The sequence below is a fragment of the Solanum stenotomum genome, chromosome 9 (assembly GCF_019186545.1).
Source record: "Solanum stenotomum isolate F172 chromosome 9, ASM1918654v1, whole genome shotgun sequence".
NCBI lineage: Eukaryota > Viridiplantae > Streptophyta > Magnoliopsida > Solanales > Solanaceae > Solanum > Solanum stenotomum.
The window spans coordinates 2,212,834-2,234,093 of record NC_064290.1 but is presented as its reverse complement, the minus strand read 5'-3'; the positions used below and the strand labels follow the sequence as shown (position 1 = coordinate 2,234,093).

Sequence of the window (21,260 nt, the reverse complement as noted above, 5' to 3'; positions counted from 1 at the left end):
TAAAGATAAATAAATTGAATTCTATGTGACGAATGCGATGACCTATAGACCAATGGATCACGTCACTACTTAGAACACAAAAAAATCGAAAAATTAAGGCATCTAATCTACACCACTATATATACAACGTGTAAGTATGTACAACAAACAAATCATACTTAACCAATTTTTTGAGAAATTCTTCCTTTTTTTTTCACTTGTTTACTTGTTCATACAACAAAAATGGCTAATGATGAGGTGATTCTGTTGGATTTTTGGCCTAGCATGTTTGGTATGAGGCTAAGGATTGCACTTGCTGAAAAAGAGATAAAATACGAGTACAAAGACGAGGATTTGAGGAACAAAAGTCCTCTGCTTTTGCAGATGAATCCTATCCACAAGAAAATCCCTGTTTTGATTCATAATGGAAAACCAATTTGTGAGTCTATTATTGGAGTTGAGTATATTGAGGAAGTGTGGAAGGATAAAGCCCCTTTGCTCCCTTCTGATCCTTATGAGAGGGCACAAGCTAGGTTTTGGGCTGATTACATTGATAAGAAGGTAAATTCATAGCCCTTTCCCTTTTTTCTGTTTGGTATTTATTAGCCTATCTAAACTAATTTGGGATTGAAGCATTGTTGTGTTGTATTGTGTTGTTAGAGTTCATGTTAGAGTGGGGTAGAGTCCCACCTTAATTGGAATAGATTTGTTGTTTACTTATATATAGATATAGATTATTCTCTTCAGCTAACTTTTGAAGTTGATTGAGTTAGACATATGTGTTATATCTTTACATGATATCAGAGTCAGATTCATTGCCTTTTGTGTTTCTAATTTAAACTCATGTTGAACCTGGACGTGAAGGGATGTAAAAGTGGGTTAGAGTCACACATTTGTTGGAGAATGAGCTGGCTTATATGAATTCAAGACAATGTTTTCCTTATGAGCTAGCTTTTAAGATTGAGTTAGGTCCAAGTGTCATATATTTATATGGTGTTAGAGTAAGATCCATCCCTATTTGCACTTTTGTCTCAAGCTCCAGTTGGGTGTTGACGTGAAGAGGGTGTTAGAGCCCCACATTGTCTCGTTATATAGTTTTAGTTAATCATCACTTCACAAGCTAGACTCCTTTCCGCACTCTAGATTATAACTCGGAGGCCTGGGGTGTAAGAGGTTAAATTGGTTGAAGAAATGAATTATTGTCTCGTTATATAGTCTTGGTTAATCCTATTCCTCACTTTGTAAACTAGGACCCCCTACTCCAGATGCTCAGTCCTAGGTGTGAGGGGTATATATTAGAGTTTAACATTAGTTGAAGAAATAGAATATTGTCTTGGTATAAATTCATGTTTTGTGGCAACAAAGTGTTAACCGTTTTCTTTTTCTGTGTTTGTTGAAATTTCAGTTGTATGATACAGCAAGGAAGATTTATACATCAACGGGAGACGAACAGGAGGCAGGTAAGAAAGATTTCATAGAAATCCTTAAAGTGTTGGAGGGAGCACTTGGAGAGAAGCCTTATTATGGAGGAGATAACTTTGGTTTTGGGGATATTGCTCTGATTGGGTTCTACTGCTGGTTTCATGCTTATGAGGTTTATGGTAACTTCAGCATTGAGGCTGAGTGCCCAAAGCTTGTGGCTTGGGCCAAGAGGTGCATGAAGAGGGACAGTGTGGCTAAAACTTTGCCTGACCAACATAAGATCCTTGAGTTTGTAAAAATTCTTAGGGAAAAGCTTGGACTTGAATAAACATATGGTTATGCAATTATGCATATCATAATGTATTGAAAAAAGGCACTTCATTGTGCCTTTTCTTGAGTTGTTGTTTCAAGATTTGAAATGTTTGTTTGGTCATAGTGTAAGTTCTATTCTACTTGTAATAAAGGACAAGCTTGTGTCTTGTTGAATGTTGGCTTTTGTGATGAGAAGTAATTACTTTTTTCATGAGCATCATCTAACACATTACTCTCTCTGTTGTGTAGACCGTAGTGTAGAGTACTGATATAGTGTCTAGTTATGTTAAATTATTAATATTTAATATATATGAAGAGTATAGTAGTAAATTACTATCGACTTAATGAGTTATTGGTTTACACAATACTAAAAATTGATATCAAACTGACAATCCAATAATTTTTTGGATAAAACCATTAAAAACCCGTTGACACAATAACCCAATAACATTTTTTTCAATTTGATTTAATGGTCGATTCAATTTTTGCACACCACTACTTGATGACTAATAAAAGCCCACTTTTTTGTTAAAATAGTCCACTTTGTGAGTCTACATTCTACAAGTCTGAGATTGATAATTCGATTCAATTAGTTGTTGAGGGAAATGTAGCATAAATACTTGATTGTTTTTTATAAATTTATTCACTTTGGACACAACTTATGACATACATGATTGAAATAATAAAATTTGTGTATCAATTTACAAATTTTGGCTGGTGTTGGAAAGTCACTATGACTGAAGTGCAATCAATTTTTATTCAGGTACTTAAGGCATGTATGCCACAAGTGTAAATGTTGGTTAATTGATTATTTCTTTCGACTAGAAACAAAAACTTATTTTTATTGAATTTCAACATTAACACATGATTTAATGTACAAATATACTTCAAATCATTATAATTTGAAATATAAGTTTCAAAATTATAAAGAACAAATCTTAATCATAAATTGATCAAAACTTGCCAGCTCATTTTACAATAGTAATGTACTTGAGATGCACATGACTGAAGTGCATTCAATTTTTCGTATGCACGTAAAATGTGTGTGTCTCAATGGTAGATGTTCAATTAATTTTACCTCCAAAAATAAAAATATAACAAACTTGTTTTACAATAATGTTAATTTACCAATATTTTAAAACTTTTCCAGTAACATCCCTTTAATTTAAAACTTACTCTCATATTCAAAATTCAAGATCATTTTTTTTTAAAAAAAAAACATTATATTTTAATAGCTATAAATTTGAAAATAATATTGTTTCCCATGCATGAATATGAATAAAAAGGATCAATCATACAACTAGGGGTATTTTATAATATGATTTCAAAGTGAATAATGCCCAAAAAGTCCAAGATAATAGGTAAGCCCTAACATAAGAAGTCCATATCAGTCATCTTTAATCTTTCCTCTCTCTTTTTTTATTTAATTTATATATTTAACTAAAATCTTTGACAGCATATTGGCTATTGCACCATTAGTCCAGACACCGTCCACCCTATACTACACTGTACCTTTGTACATTCCAAAGATAATTGATTTAAACGTGTGATCTTAAGCAATTTCTGAATTCTTGTATTATTATACGTATTACCAGGTATAGTAAACATATTTTTTTTCAAAATAGTTGTCAATTTAAAAAATTAATTATCTTTTTCTAACTTTGTCCTTAACATTAATTATTCTAAAATTAAGAGGCACTAGATAAGGATTCAAGAATTAATAATGAACCACAAAAAGATAAATAAATTGAACTCTATGTGACGAAAGCAATGACCTTATAGGCTATAGACCAATTGATCACGTGACTATTTAGAACACAAAAGAATCGAAAAAATTAAGGCATCTACACCACTATATACTGCGCGTATGTATGTACAACAAACAAATCAATACTTTAGCAATTTTGAGATCTTTTTTTCCTTAATTCTTCTTAACTTGTTAATTCATACAAAATAAAATGGCTAATGATGAGGTGATTCTGTTGGATTCTTGGCCTAGCATGTTTGGTATGAGGCTAAGGATTGCACTTGCTGAAAAAGAGATTAAATATGAGTACAAAGAAGAGGATTTGTGGAACAAAAGTCCTCTGCTTTTGCAGATGAATCCTATCCACAAGAAAATCCCTGTTTTGATTCACAATGGGAAACCAATCTGTGAGTCACTTATTGGAGTTGAGTATATTGAGGAAGTGTGGAAGGATAAAGCTCCTTTGCTCCCTTCTGATCCTTATGAGAGGGCACAAGCTAGGTTCTGGGGTGACTACATTGATAAGAAGGTAAATTCATAGCCCTTTCCCCCTTTTTTTTTGGTATTTATTATCCATCTAAACTAATTTGGGATTGAAGCATTGTTGTGTTGTGTTGTTAGACTGGGTTAGAGTCCCACATCAGTTGGAATAGATTAGTTGTTTACTTATATGGACATAGATAATTCTCTTCTTATGAGCTAACTTTTGAAGTTGATCGAGCCGCACATTAATTGGAGAATGAGCTGGCAGTCTATTTATATGAATTTGGACAATTCTTTCCTTATGAGCTAGCTTTTGGATTCATCCCTACTTGTATTTCTGTCCCAAACTCCAGTTCGGCCTTGACACGAAGAGGGTGTTAGAGAGCCAAATTGTCTCATTATATAGTTTTAGTTAATCATCACTTCACAAACTAGACCCCCCCACCCTCTCCGCGCTCTAGATGCTAAGTCGTAGGCCTGGGGTGTTAGAGGTTAAATTAGCTGAAGAAATGACCCTTTAGAGTTTCACATTAGTTGAAGAAATAGAATACTGTCTGTGTTTGTTGAAATATAAGTGTTAACCGTTTTCTTTTTCTGTGTTTGTTGAAATTTCAGTTGTATGATACATCAAGGAAGATTTATACAACAACGGGAGACGAACAAGAGGCAGGTAAGAAGGATTTCATAGAAATCCTTAGAGTGTTGGAGGGAGCACTTGGAGAGAAGCCTTACTTTGGAGGAGATAACTTTGGTTTTGGGGATATTGCTCTGATTGGGTTCTACTGCCGATTTCATGCTTATGAGATTTATGGTAACTTCAGCATAGAGGCTGAGTTCCCAAAGCTTGTGGCTTGGGGCAAGAGGTGCATGCAGAGGGACAGTGTGGCTAAAACTTTGCCTGACCAACATAAGATCCTTGAGTTTATAAAAATGCTAAGGCAGAAGCTTGGAGTTGAATAAACATATGCATATCATAATGTATTGAAAAAAAGCACTCCATTGTGCCTTTTCTTGAGTTGTTGTTTCAAGATTTGAAATGTTTGTTTGATCATAATGTTAGTTATATTGTACTTGTAACTTGTAAAGGACAAGCTTGTTGTTGTGCCGTAATTTTCTATCTTTAGAAAAATCACTTTTTGAAATGTTATAAAGCAATTTGAGAAATACTTAGAAAGAGTCGCCACTTAATTTTTTAAAGAAATTAGGAAAACTTATAATTTTCAAAGATTTAAATAGAAAAAATCATTTGAATATACCAAAGAGGGTTCGGGGAAGGTTTTAAGAATTCGAAGTGCCCACTAACATGCGATTGACCTGTGACTTGCCTAAATATATTTGACTATTTTTAGAAAAATAATGATTTAGCATAAAAATAATGACTTACAATATATTTGACTAACTTTGAGAAAATAACTAAATAAATGACGCATTTTTTTTCTTTATTATATATATATTTTTTTTATTACTTTTTTTTTTAGAGACAGGGACCCAAAATGAAACATTTGACTCGAAATACAAGTGATTAGAATATTAATAAAATTAGATTAATTAGAATTTATTTAATTCATTTTTTGAAATAATAATTTAAACTAATTTAATAAATTAAAACATGAGCATCATTTTAAATTGATTGAAGAGTAAAAGTTTTGACTAACCTTTTTGAGAAAATAACTAAGTTTTTTATATATATATTAATTAATTGAAAAGGTTTTGACTAACATTTTTTTAAAAGTTTATATAAAAAAAAATACTTTAACTTAGACCAATTTTGAAATGAGTAAAATGTGGTTTGAGTGAAAAACGTTAAATAACAAATCTTTTAAGAACAATGATTTAACTTAATTAAAGATATAAAATTTGATCGGTATTTGATTAAAAAATAAATGACAACAACACAAAAAGAAGTATTTAAAGCAAACCAACACTAAGAAAATAAATCATCTTTTGGGGAATCTAATTAAGTTAATAAATTATGGTTAGGGTTAGGGTTAAATAAAATTAGTCAAGCATAATAAAAAAAAAACAATGCTAAGTAAAAGAGATAGGGAAATTGGGCCCCTTTTTTGGGCCAATTTTGCTGCAAATTTTTGGGTTTTAACCCAATCCCCTTTTTGCATATATACCGGTTGTATATCGGTGTATATTGGTCTTTTCTTAGCCCTTTTTCGTGTATATCATCCCATATACCGACTGTATGCAGTTTGCTTTGACGCCTCCAATCTGTATCTTCGTTTCAGGTCACATATTTGCTATATTGAACCTGTATATCAATGTATAATGCTGTATATAGTATGTATACAGCCCATTTCTTGGGCTTTAATTTCCAACAGCATGTTGGGTCTCTGGGGCCTGCAACAGCTTCCGAATATGTAGGGGGCTGACTCGAGAAATAGGGACGGCAAAGATCGAGCTTTTATGGCTCAACTTAAATGTGCAAGGTAAATAAGTCCATCATGGACTCAGGAGGGGTTTATGCGACAAAGAAAGGAGCCAAATTAGTATGTGAAATAAGTAAGCAATTAGGACATAACTTAATTAGAATGAAAGCAACTTAAATATTTTTTGAGGTAAAAATGTCACCCAAGTCACTATGAGACCAAATTGAAACCCAAATGTCATAAATTTCGATACAAGATAGGAGGCATACAAAACTAATAGTAAACTAATGAGAAATCATACACAAGGAAACAATGAGAAATCATACACAAACTAATGAGAAATCATACACAAGCAATAGCTAACACAACCCAAAAAATGCATAAAGAAACATGTTGCACATTTGACTACAATCACCTCATCTAATAAACCACACTAGACATAGACATATCCATGGGAACTTTTAAACTACCAGCTCTGTTATACCAAAGGAACATAAATTTGAAGCAGTAGCCAACTAACTCATCATAAGCAAAGGAAGAAAGTAACTACAAACAAATAACTAAAATGGGCAATATAAGCAAACATGTTAAATAAAGGCGTAATATAAAACAATATCCATAGCACTGTTGAACATTAACACTCAAGTAAACTAAGGCAAAATACAAGTTAAAAACTCGGAATGAATATTTTCAGATTTTTAGACAAAGATGGTGAGGACTATTCTCTGAAAAATAAGAGTAACCTTAGTTAAATCGTCACATTACAATGGTAGAGTTACAAGCATCCCGCCATGAGCTGAAATCCAAAGAGACATATACCACCCAAGCTAATCGAAAACAAAGGCTAGATATATCTACTATGCGAATTCAAACTAGTATTAACAAGAAAACCTTCACAATAGAAAAAACACCAAGGCAAACGGCCAAGAATATGGTCACATTCTCATCACACTAATAAAAGCTAAAACCGAACAGTGAATGATTCAAAACGACCCAACCGATACACTCATAGTTGAGACCAAATGAGTTTTAAGCCATTTCGAGCAACACCAAGTAGCGAATCAACTAGCTTCATAGATATAAAGCCAAGCTAATGAATATCTCGACCAACATATAATACTAACGTGACTTCATCGATGCTTGAATCATGCTATGCTTACTGCTAAACAATTCATAGGAAAACGGTACTAAAGCAAAGACTTAAAGCGAAGGAACCAAACGTTCTTAATAACAAACTCCATACTAAGTATCGAACACATAGCACACCGTATCAAAAACAGGACGTAAGAGAAGGCGAAGTTATCTTCTTTGAGGTAGCAAACTGAGAATAAACGAGCCAAATAGAGCAAATCTTCTTACAGCGGTTTAGACTCGAACAATAGACAAGGAAATTTGAACCAACCTTTGATCAAAGCTTTTCTTGGAACTTAGAATTAGAAAATCGTTTTGAAATTTCTTAAGTGTAAAACGACTATTTCCAAACAAAAAAAAACTTCTATGCTCGCCCCTCCAAACAGTGACCAAAAGAGCTGAATATATAGATGAAAAATAGGGGGAAATTGGGTGAAATTTCCCATTTCAAATTCAAATTTCTTACTCCTTTTCAAGGCCAACAGGGAGCAACTGGGTTTGGTATGAAATTTTCTCCAAAATCTCAGAAAATCCGAAGCAGCAGAGCTGCTGCGTACAACTGCTGTTGACATTTTGGACTGCTGCTGCTATTGTTGAAATTAGAAGGGAAAGAGGGGATGGGGCGGGTTTGGTGTATGCTGTTGTTGTTATTATTTTATTGGAATGGGTCGGTTGGTATATGTATGTATTGTATTGTTAATGTTTGCTAAAAATTGGTTAATGGCCCAACTTCTTGGTCCCTTTAAATGGGTTAGAGATAGAATTAGATTGGTTAGATTTCGGAGTTTAAGCAATAGCCAAATTTAGTTAAATTAATAAATTCGGCTAAAACCTAAATAAGATGAATTAATGTTAATTAATTAACGAGCTTCTTAATTATAACAAAACAAATAATTAATTCAATTATAAAACTAATTAACTCAAAATATAAACCTACCTTATATGTTAACTCATGGATTAAATTAAAATATTTAAGAAATAAAATCTTTTTGAGACGATTTTCAAATATTCATAAAGTATACCAACTATATACTTAATTATGTAAAACATGTATATTATTCAAAAATTATAAAAAGGCGACAAAACATTTAAAAATAACTTGCAAATTATTATTATTGTTATTTTTTGAACATTTCTAAAACTAATCATTTTAAATCGCTTGAAATTGAAGAAGCTCAATGATTAATTTATATTGTGGACGGTCAAAATTGGGTGTCAACACTTGTGTCTTGTTGAATGTTGGCTTTTGTGATGAGAAGTATTTACTTTTTTCATGAGCATCATCTGTCCCTTTTTATTTGTTCAATTTTGACTTTTTTATTTTTATCTTTTTACTTGTTATTTTTGACAAATAAGAAAAAAAATATTTTTTTTTTACCTATTTTAACCTCAATTTATTTGGAGAATTAATGTTTTTTAAAAAAGTTAGAATCTCTTCAATAAGTAAATTGATTTTGGAATTATATCAATTAATAGGGGTAAAATTGTAAATTCACTATGTTATTTATTATTTTGTTAATAGGCGTGTCATGTAAAAATTGGACAAGTAAATAGGGAGCAGATGTAGTAGAAGTACTATGACGTGTGAAATGTGTAGACCGTAGTGTAGAATACTGATATAGTGTCTAGTAATGTTAAATGATTAATATTTACTCCCTCCGTCCCATTTTATGTGGCAACATTTGACTGGGCACGGAGTTTAAGAAATAAATGAAGACTTTGAAATGTTTACCAAATTGCCCTTTAAAAAGTAGACTCATTTCTCTCTCTCCTCATAAATGTATTGGAGTATTATTTTAAGATTAAGTAGGACCAACAAGGGTAAAAAAGAAATTGTACCTTTAAATACTTACCATATAAGGAAATGTGACATTCTTTTTTAGACTGACCAAAAAGGAAATGTTGCCACATAAAATGGGACGGAAGGAGTAATATTTCTGAAGAGTATAGTAGTAAATTACTATTGTCTTAATGGTTATCAGTTTAAAAATAAATAAAAAGTCTAGCTTGACAGTGTAGTTGGCATACATTTCAAACCCCGACCATTTTTCCGTTTTAATTAAAAGCTTGTGAAAGGGACTTTGACATTTTTTTAAAGTAAAATAATAAACCTTAAGGAGTATACACATTGTTTCTTTGTACAACTCAAATATCTATTGTCTTAATAGTTATCGGTTTAAAAATAAATAAAAAGTCTAGCTTGACAGTGTAGTTGGCATACATTTCAAACCCCTACCATTTTTCCGTTTTAATTAAAAGCTTGTGAAAGGGACTTTGATATTTTTTTTAAGTAAAATAATAAACCTTAAGGAATATACACATTGTTTCTTTGTACAACTCAAATATATTGATATGAACGTGTAATCTAAAGTAATTTGTAAATACTTGTATTGCTATATTATATGTTATAAGTTTTATTCTTCGTTTTATGTGGTTTTTTAGTAGTTAAGATTTTCATTATTTGTACAAGTGAAACTAGTAGTAACATTTTTACAATTTATATATAACTCAAAAAATTATTTTTGTCCTATTTTTCGTGTATGAGCCGAGCTAGAAGATGTAAGGAGATAATTTGAATCTTGTTTGTTAAAAGATTACATTATATATGATCAAAATTATATTTTATATATATCTAAAATCAACTATTGAATCTTCTTGAACTCTTAGTATATTTATTTATTGATATTTTGATTATTTTCTTTTAAAAAACAAACAATAAAACATGACCCCATCGCTATCAAATGTTGTGGTACTACCTCCGACCATTTTTATTTGTCATGTTGCGTTTTTCAAAAGTCAATTTGATTAATTTTTAAAATTAAATTAAATTACATTAATTCGACAGTTTAAACAAAAAAATTAAATATTCAAAAACTATACGAAAAGTACTTTAAATTGCAATTTCTTGCATATCAATATGATGAAATATATATATCGTAAAATGTTAGTCATAGTTCTTATAGTTTAACTCTAAAAAAGAAAACTATGACAATTAGAAGTGAACGGAGGGAGTATAATGTAATTTTTCTACTATGGGAATTCAGTTACATCTCCTTTCCACGTACTCGATAAATTTGGAAATTCAAAAGTATGGTTAATAGTCTCCATAGTGAGAAATCGTGTGGACGTTATTGCAAGTTTTGTATATTTATGGAGGTCTGTCTCGTGTTGAGAAGAATCTTGATATTTCGAATTGTTGAAACGCTTGAAAATAGATGGCATTTGGCCATACTATATAGTACTAATTCTTCTTTCCCTTTTTTTTTTTAAACAATTTAAAATATTTTAAGGACATACGATTAAAATCAGACAATTTTTTATTTGATTCTTAAAATATAAATGATATTATATAATTGAGATAAAAAATATTTAATAGTAAACATATTATATTATAAATGCTAAAAAAAACATTTTCTAATGGTATTAAAAATTGGGAAAATTGTATAAAATAGCAAACTATTAATTCAAATTAAATGTTATAGCCATAGTTTATTTTAATTGTAATTCGCAGCAAACATCCCTTTTTTTTGCCATTTGATTCGCTATACAATTAGTCATTTTATACATTTCGATATAAAATGTATAAAATGCGTTTGTGTTTGTATAAAGCGGGAGAAAAGTGTATATATAAATACAAATACATATATTTTCGACCTATACACTTATAATTATACAAATACAGATCTCTTTATACAAATTAAAATGTATAAATGAATTTATACAAAAGTGAACAATTTATATGAAATTGGATGTTTGTAGTGAATTATACAAATCAAAAGCTCCATAGTAAACATAAAATTTGATATGAAGCGCAATTATGCAAACTATAGTTATAACATACAAATATGATTTTTATGTTTGTTATATGTGAAAGTTGCTCTTAAAAATTTATAGTAACAAATAAATTGGAATAAATAAAGCATTAAATTTGGAGAGGATTTCCAAGATAAAAGAGGAACAGAGAATAAATGGAATATTAAATTGGCGATTTCGAAGAGAAAAAAAGGAACACAAGAACGTATAGGAGCTCTATTTTTTGAACTAACTATCCATTTGTAATCAGATATTTTAAATTTGAATTTTCATAGAAAAAATATTATTATCCACTTTTAATTAAATATTTTAAATATGAGTTTAAATTTAAGAAAAACTATTATTAATCGCATTTTCTTCAGAAATAAAACCTATCATAACTAATGCTATACCAAATAAATATAATTTTGGTAAGAGACCACGTGACGAAAGTGATGACCTATAAATCTTAGGCCGCCCAGAAAAGTCTCGAATATTATAGACTTCAACATAATATTAATGAAAAAAATTAACTTTGCAAAAATCAAGTGTGTGAACGAATATTCCAATGGACCACTATATATACTACGTCGTATATGTATGTGCTCCATACAAATCAATAGGTAACCAATTTTGAGAAATTCTTCTCTTTTTTTTTTCTACACTTGTTCATACAACAAAAATGGCTAATGATGAGGTGATTCTGTTGGATTTCTGGGCTAGCATGTTTGGTATGAGGCTAAGGATTGCACTTGCTGAAAAAGAGATAAAATATGAGTACAAAGAAGAGGATTTGAGGAACAAAAGTCCTCTGCTTTTGCAGATGAATCCTATCCACAAGAAAATCCCTGTTTTGATTCATAATGGAAAACCAATTTGTGAGTCTATTATTGGAGTTGAGTATATTGAGGAAGTTTGGAAGGATAAAGCCCCTTTGCTCCCTTCTCATCCTTATGACAGAGCACAAGCTAGGTTCTGGGCTGATTACATTGACAAGAAGGTAAATTCATAGTCCTTTCCCCTTTTCTTTTAGGATTCATTAACAAGTGATAACCATTTCTTTTTCTGTGTTTGTTGAAATTTTTCAGTTGTATGATTCTGCAAGGAAGATATGGGGAACAAATGGAGAAGAGCAGGAGGTAGGAAAGAAAGATTTCATAGAATGCCTTAAAGTGCTGGAGGGAGCACTTGGAGAGAAGCCTTACTTTGGAGGAGATAACTTTGGTTTTGTTGATATTGCACTGATTGGGTTCTACAGCTGGTTTCATTCTTATGAGACTTATGGTAACTTCAGCACAGAAGCTGAGTGTCCAAAGTTTGTGGCTTGGGCCAAGAGGTGCATGCAGAGGGACAGTGTGGCTAAGTCTTTGCCTGACCAACATAAGGTCCTTGAGTTTGTAAAGTCTCTTAGGCACAAGTTTGGAATTGAATAAACATATGCATATCATAATGTATTGAAAAAAGGCACTTCATTGTGCCTTCTTGTGTTGTTGTTTTAAGATTTGAAATGTTTGTTTGGTCATAGTGCAAGTGAGTTCTACTTTTACTTTACTCGTAATAAAGGAATCTTAGCTTGCCTTGTTGAGGGTGGGCTTTTCTAGTCCTTGTATGTAATTCTGGGGCTTTTCCTCATTGTATTTACAAGTAATCACTTTTTTCATGAGCATCGCCTATCACCAATAGTAACAACGCCTCAGATCTAAACAAGTTGGGATCGACTATATGATTTTACTTTATGCCATCCAGAACATAATAAACAATAACAACTCTGTTATTTTACATTTTCTCGATTCCTTTTTATTTCTGTTTTTAATTGTTTTGAAGAGCAGGGGATCATCTAGGGTTTACTCGGATTTTGTGCCTTTCAACTTAACCCATTACTTTTGGCTCAATGGTTGACCTAGAAATTACGCCTAATGATTTTGATAACTTTTGATCAACCTAAGAAATTCAAATTGCATGTTCAAACTTTTAACAGAACTTCAACTTTAATCAATCTAATTTCAAATCATGTCCAAACGAAGCCTAAGATATGGTGGGGATTGGAGTAGTTTGATCTTAATTTTGTTTTGTGCACCAAATCATCGGAAAAAAAAATTATTTACTATTCAAAGTTTGAGGACTTCTTATGAAATATCCCTTCTGATCCTTGTGAAAGAGCACAAGCTAGGTTCTGGGCTGACTATATTGACAACAACGTAAATTCTTTGATGATATCTTATATATAGAGTATAATTTTTTACCAACGGGATTCAAATGAACATCCTCAATGTTGATCTGAGTGATTTTATGTGTTGTCGCATGCATCATAACGTATTTTTAAAAAGGGCATTTTTGTTGTGCCTTTTATAAATCTAAATAGCAAACCTCAAAATGACTATCCATGCATTCCTCCTAAAAAGGGAAGACGAGGAAGAGGACTCGGAGCTGAAAATTACACCTAATGATTTTGATAATTACTTTTGATCAACTTAGAAAATTCAAATTGTATGTTCAAATTTTACACAAAAATTCACTATCAAATCATTATGATTTCAAGTCATGTCCAAATGGCACATAGGATGAAGAATTAAGTAAGGGGTTCTTTTGAACCTTATTTCCTGAAATGATTATACAGTATATATAAAATTAAAATTAACTTTTATGTATGCATAGTAGATATTGAATTTTCTTAGTTGCCTTCTGTGTCTACTTATTTATTTTTTGAAATTTCTTAACGAAAATCATGACCCTTCACTTACTCATAGTTGATAACAATGGACAACAATAATGATTGCAATTTCTAAATCAATTTGTTTGACATAGATGACAAGATTTTTTTTCTAACCATCCTAACCACTTAAATTTTTTTTTTTTCTATTTGTCCTAACTAACAAATTTCATGATCCTTTCCTTTTTTTATAATATTAAATTTTATTTTAATCAAATAAAGAAATATTTGGTGAGCCTCTATTGGTGTAGATCTACCAGGCGACGAAAGCGCCAACATATAGGTTACACGAATCTCCAAGTGCTATATATGTATATGTACAACAATCATATCAGTACTACCAATTTTGGAAAAAAAAAATTATTTTTTCTTCTTCACTCGGCTTTGTTAATTTATCTGCAAACGCACGTTCTCAGAAACTAGTACATGGCTAATGATGAGGTGATTCTGTTGGATTTCTGGGCTAGCATGTTTGGTATGAGGTTAAGGATTGCACTTGCTGAAAAAGAGATAAAATATGAGTACAAAGAAGAAGAGGGGCTGATTACTAACAAAAGTTCTCTGCTTTTAGAGATGAATCCTATACACAAGAAAGTTCCAGTTTTGATTCATAATGGAAAACCAATTTGTGAGTCTATTATTGGAGTTGAGTATATTGAGGAAGTTTGGAAGGATAAAACCCCTTTGCTCCCTTCTGATCCTTATGAGAGGGCACAAGCTAGGTTTTGGGCTGATTACATTGACAAGAAGGTAAATCCATAGCACTAATTAAGATTTATTTTAGCCAAATCTGAATTAATTTGAAATTGAATCTTTCTATTTTTTTGTGTTGTGTCGGTAGAGTTTCACATTGGTTGGTGGAAGGTGAAATGTTGTTTTCTTAATAGTCTTGGTTAATGGTGACCTAATGAAATTAGCTTTTTTTGGAGTTAAATTAGGTAAACTCCGCTTTTCTTTTGGCCCTTTTATTTTACTATTCGTACTCCAAATGTCTTGTTGAAAATACAATTAAATAATAAAAGTGTAAAATCTCTCTTTAATAGTTTAAACTTTTAGATGAGATATATTCACACACTTAACACAGTATCAGAGATTCTGAGATCAAATCTCAATTCCATCCATATCGAAAAGAATTTCACATGCTTGGCACATGAAAAAAAATTGGGGTCATTTTGAAAATACAATTAAGTAATAAATTTAGATGAAATGATCACATACTTCAACATGTTTAGTCCTAGGCCCGTAGGGTTTTAGAGTTTCACATGAGTTGTAAAAATGAAACTGTTAATCCACACTTCATAAACTAGGGTTCTCCCTACTCCAGATGCTCAATCCTAGGCCTGATGTATGTTAGAGTTTCACATTGGTTGAAGAACACTTCATAAGCTAGGTTCCCCGCTTCAGATGCTCAATCCTAGTCGTAGGGGTGTTAGAGTTTCACATTAGTTGAAGAAGAGGAATATTGTCTTGTAATGTAGTCTTGGTTAATCCTCACTTCATATTCTAGGTTTTGCTAGTGTCGTCTAAGGTCCATTTTCTTAATATGAACTTGACTATGACTTTTATTTCAGTTTTGTGGCAACAAGTGATAACCTCTTTTCTTTTTCTGTGTTTGTTGAAATTTTTAGTTATATGTTTCTTCAAGGAAGATATGGGGAACAAAGGGAGAAGAGCAGGAGGCAGGTAAGAAAGATTTCATTGAAGTCCTTAAAGTGTTGGAGGGAGAACTAGGAGAGATGCCTTACTTTGGAGGAGATAATTTTGGTTTTGTGGATATTGCTCTCATTGGGTTCTATAGTTGGTTTTATGCTTATGAGACTTATGGTAACTTCAGCACAGAGGCTGAGTGTCCAAAGTTTGTGGCTTGGGCCAAAAGGTGCATGCAGAGGGACAGTGTGGCTAAGTCTTTGCCTGACCAACAGAAGGTCCTTGAATTTATACAAATGCTAAGGCAGAAGTTTGGAATTGAATAAACATATGCATATCATAATGTATTGAATAAAGCACTTCATTGTGCCTTCTTGAGTTGTTTTTTGAATTTGGTCATGGTTTAAATTCTACTTACTTGTCAGATTTTTGTATCTTCAGTTGAACTCATTACTTGTGGCTCGATGGTTGATTTGATCTGTTGTTGGATTGGTCATTGGTTATGGGATTATGCATCATAATGTATTATAAAAAAATGCACTTTGACGTTCCTTTTGAGTTGTAGTATCTAGATAAGTGAAGTTAAAGTTCAAGATAAACTCTATTCTAAGACTAAGATCAAGACTTGTAAAACACCGACCTGTAGACTAATAAAAAAGCCCACTTCTTTAATAAAAGAGTTCAGCCCATTATAAGATTCCGTATCTTAATGCGTAATGCTGACATCTTAGGATATTTCGATATTTTAGCTATGAATTATGATTTTCGTATTTAGTAAAATTATATATGAATTGAGAATTTTTTTATAGTTTTTACAACTTGTGGGTCATCATGTTTATGAGGGAAAAAAGTTACATTTTAAGAATTCAAATTAGATTAAGAATTAAGATTCTTGTACTTATTAGTTATTCCGCAAGGAATTCTTTTGAATTTATGTATATATAGTATATATTGAATTTCCTTGAATTCTTTGCATGTCTACTTATTTATATTTTGAATTTTAATTTCTTTTATGAAAATTATGACTCTTCATTCAATAATGATGATCGTGGTTGAGAATGATGGGTGAAGGCATGTAACTGATAATTGTGGACGACAGTATTAGTAATCGGTAATAATGGACGATGATAGTAATAATGAGTGAATGGAATTGATAAACTACCTTTTTTTTAATCAAAATCTCTAAATCAATTTGTTTGTCATAATTTAATTAACTTGAGTTTGAGTTTAAGAATATTATATATAATGCTTATATATATATAATGTTTTTAAAATATGATATATTAATTAAATATTTTAAATGAATTAAGAAAATATAATAGAAAAAAGGAAATCAACAACTACAACCTTATTGTTTGAACTTTAATATAATAGACCACGTGATGGAAGCGATGAGTCTAAGACTGGGCAACGGACCGGAACGGAATCACCGGACCGGAATGAACCGGTACCGAACCGGAACGGGATGGGTTGACCGGAATGTTGACCGGTACCGGGATGAACCGGACCGGAATTACCGGTACGGATACACGGTTCCGTCCCGTTCCACTATATACCGGGATGGAACCGGAACGGACCGGAATGGAATGGGACGGGATAAACGGAACGACACATCTAGCTATTTTAAAAAATGATTAAAAAAATTTAGTTATTTTAATTTTTTGAAATACAAAAATATTAATGTTTTTTTATTTTTCTAAGTTTAAATTAATAGTTTTGAAATTTATAATGTAGTTTTACTTAAGTTTATTTTAAAAATATTTTTTTTAATTTTTACTTATTAAATTTGCAAGTTANTCAATGGAAAGTACTACGGATGGTGGAAAAATCGCATGATGGATCACCTCATCGGAGAAAACCCTGATCTATGGGGAGTTATTCTGGACGGACCAACCATACCTATGAAAACTGGAACTGATGGAGTCACCAAGATACCAAAAGAAAGGAAGGAATGGGATGTTGTTGACAAATTAGCTATCCAGAACAATGCCAAAGCCAAGAAAATCTTGATATGCGGTATAGGTCCAGATGAATACAATCGAATCTCATCATGTCAGGATGCTAAAGCTATATGGGAAACTTTACAAACTGCTCACGAGGGAACAACTCAAGTAAAGAAGTCTAAAGTAGATAATCTAAACAGGCAATATGAATTGTTTCGAATGGCAGAAGGTGAAACTATACAAGAAATGCACACCAGGTTCACCTCAATCATTAACGAGATGTACTCTTTGGGAGAAATAGTTCCAAATGGAAAGGCAGTAAGAAAACTCTTAAGTGTTCTCCCTGAATCATGGGAAAGCAAAGTTGAAGCAATCACTGAAGCTCGTGATTTGGATGCGCTAGCTATGGACGAATTAATTGGAAATCTCATCACATATGAACTCAAGAAAAATCAAGAAAAAGAAATCGGAGGGAAGAGAAAAGAAAGGAACCTGGTCCTAAAGGCTACTGTACCAGAAGACTTTGAGGATGAAAATATTGCACTAATGACCAAAAGATTTTCCAGAATGTTAAAGAGAGGGCAAGTATTTCAGAAAAGAAATCCTCAGAAAACAAATGAGAATACCAAAGAACAAGTGTGTCATAAGTGTGGAAGTCCAGATCACTTCATCAAGTTTTGCCCACTTTGGGCTTTGGAACAGAAAAGAGGCACCTCGGAAAAATTAAGGGAAGTCAAGAAAGACAAATATATTCCCTCAAATAGACGAATGACGAATCAAGAGGCAGATATGTCCATGAAGAAAGCTTTCGCAGCAATGGGAAATCTGTCTGAAGAAGAATCTGAGGATGAAGAACTGGAAAATAAGTCACTTCTTGCGATCGAGCAATTTGATGAATATGACTTTCTTGCTCTAGTCGCCATATCAGAATCAGAAGAAGAAGGGAGGAACATCTGTAAATCACAAGAAACAATCCAAGCACTTATGGCCGGATCNGCGATTGAGCAATCTGATGAATATGACTTTCTTGCTCTAGTCGCCATATCAGAATCAGAAGAAGAAGGGAGGAACATCTGTAAATCACAAGAAACAATCCAAGCACTTATGGCCGGATCAGATTCTGAAGAGGATGAGGAAGAACACATACATGGCAAGGTAAGTCTTCATCACGTAAAAAATAATCTTAGCTCATATTCAAAAAGGGAATTAGAATCATTATTATACACTCTCATTAATGCATATCAGTCTGTAGACTCAAGAAGGGGACTAATAATGGAAGACTATGCATCACTAAGAGAAGAAAATGAGAATCTTGAAAAACAGAATCACCACCTTTTAAGCAAGATAACAGAGCTAAATAAAAACTTAGATTCCATGATTAAGAAGAATGAAGAACTGAACAAAGAACTTCACATGTCTAAAGCTGAAGCAGAAAATAGTATGAGATGGACCAGGTCCTCCATATTACTTGATAATATTCACAAGAGTCAAACCTCTACAAAACATGGAATAGGTTTCGACAAAAATTCCCAAGTAAAAAATCCCAACATAGATTGTCTATGCGTACATTGCGGATTTACTGGGCATAAAAGTTACGATTGCCATAGGAAATTAACTGCTTATAAAAATAATCTAATCTATTTAAGAAAGCCACATCCCAAGAGAGTTACAAAACAAATTCCTAACACCAAAACCCTCCCTAGATGGGCTAGGAAGAATCTCATTCACCCTTTTTGTAATAAACAGGGACCCAAGTGGATCTGGGTACCCAAAACTAACTCATAAATGTTAATTGCAGGGATCAGTGAGGAAAGAGCTGAAGCAATGGTACCTGGACAGCGCGTGCTCAAGGCACATGACTGGGGACAAAAGTAACTTTCTCTCACTGAGAAACTTCAAAGGCGGAAACGTGGCCTTTGGAAACGGAAAAAATGGAGAAATACAAGGAATTGGACAGGTTGGATCAATGCATAATCATGCAATTGACAATGTGTACTATGTGAAGGGACTACAACATAATTTGCTTAGCGTATCTCAAATGTGTGACAGAGGAAACAGTGTGCTCTTCACAGCTAAAGAATGTAAGGTGACAAACTCAGCCTCCGGGAAACTAATTCTTCTAGGAAAAAGGCATAAGAATGTGTACAAGACAAATATCATGAATCCTAAAGAAAATACACTCAAGTGTCTCAGCGCAGTCACTGACTGGTCTATTCTCTGGCACAAAAGGATGGGACACATCAGTCTTTCGACAATAAACAAACTCATATCCAAGGATCTAGTTCGAGGGCTTCCAACTAAAAGCTTTAATGATGATAAGGTCTGTGGAACATGTATTCGAGGGAAGCAAGTAAGATCCTCATTCAAACCTAAATTGATGGTCAGCACTACCAGGCCACTAGAACTACTTCACATGGATTTATGCGGGCCGATGCGTGTACAAAGTAGAGGAGGCAAAAGGTATGTATTCGTAATTGTAGACGACTACTCAAGATTCACATGGACATTATTTCTTGCAACAAAAGATGAGACATATACCATGTTCGAAATCTTCGCAAAACTAGTCCAGAAGAAATTCAACAAGGAAATCACTAGCATCCGATCTGATCATGGATTAGAGTTTGAAAACTCAAAATTCTTGGAATTCTGTGCCACAAACGGTGTTGAGCATAACTTTTCAGCACCTAGAACATCACAACAAAACGGTGTAGTTGAACGCAAAAATAGAACACTCGAAGATATCGCAAGAACCATGCTGATCTCAAGCAATCTTCCAAAGACTTACTGGGCTGAGGCAGTAAACACGACATGCTATCTTATAAATAGGTGTATGATCAGATCGGTGTTAAACAAGACTCCATATGAATTGCTGAAGGAAAGAAAGCCAAACTTGACACATCTTAGAGCCTTTGGGTGCACCTGCTATATACATAACAATGACAAAGATATCTTAGAAAAATTCGATGCCAAAAGCGATGAAGGAATCTTTCTCGGATATTCATCACAAAGTAAAGCCTACAAAGTACTTAACAAAAGAACAAATCGTGTGGAGGAAAGCGTCCATGTCATCTTTGATGAAGGAAATAACTCAACAGAAGAGAATTCAGAGGATGATCAAAACGAAATAGGAATGACAAACCCCTCAGAATTAAAAATCAATGAGCCAGATCCCACATTCCCTCAAAAAACACCTGCAACAGAAGATGAAAATACTATTGAATCAGGTCCCCCTTCTTCTGAAAACACCCATGAAAATCAACCTCACAGCTGGAAACACCAAAGCTCACACCCCATCCAAAATATTCTCACTCCTCTAGATTCAGGAATCCAAACAAGATCCAAATTACGAAACATGTGTGCATTCTCAGCTTATGTATCCTTAATTGAACCAAAGAATATAAAAGAGGCATTGTTGGATCCTGACTGGATTACTGCTATGCAGGAAGAACTGAATCAGTTTGAACGAAGCAGAGTATGGAACTTGGTTCCACGACCTCAAAACAGAACAGTGATAGGAACAAGGTGGGTTTTCAGAAATAAACTTGACGAACAAGGGCAGGTCACACGCAACAAAGCCAGACTAGTCGTGCAGGGATATAATCAAGAAGAAGGAATAGACTATGATGAAACTTTTGCTCCCGTAGCAAGAATGGAGGCAATTAGAATGTTGATAGCATATGCTGCTCACATGGAATTTAAGCTTTATCAGATGGATG

The 21,260-nt window shown here is 32.8% G+C and overlaps 1 protein-coding gene across 25 annotated transcripts in view; it reads left to right on the top strand.

Annotated features, from left to right (window-relative positions):
- Nucleotides 1-208: 208 nt before the first annotated feature.
- The window catches only part of LOC125877754 (probable glutathione S-transferase), a 54,741-nt gene continuing 33,689 nt past the window's right edge, over nt 209-21,260 (top strand). For 4 of the 25 annotated variants that reach the window (XM_049559007.1, XM_049559010.1, XM_049559011.1 and 1 more), the window contains exon 1: nt 209-512. In XM_049559007.1, coding sequence (XP_049414964.1) covers nt 223-512 — 290 coding nt within the window. In that variant the 5' untranslated portion in view covers nt 209-222. Of the gene's footprint in view, nt 541-1,384; nt 1,928-3,611; nt 3,990-4,806; nt 4,934-11,914; nt 12,245-12,332; nt 12,908-14,282; nt 14,705-15,582; nt 15,943-21,260 lie in introns of those variants that run through there. The other 21 variants (XM_049559003.1, XM_049559014.1, XM_049559004.1 and 18 more) reach the window with 21 other exon arrangements.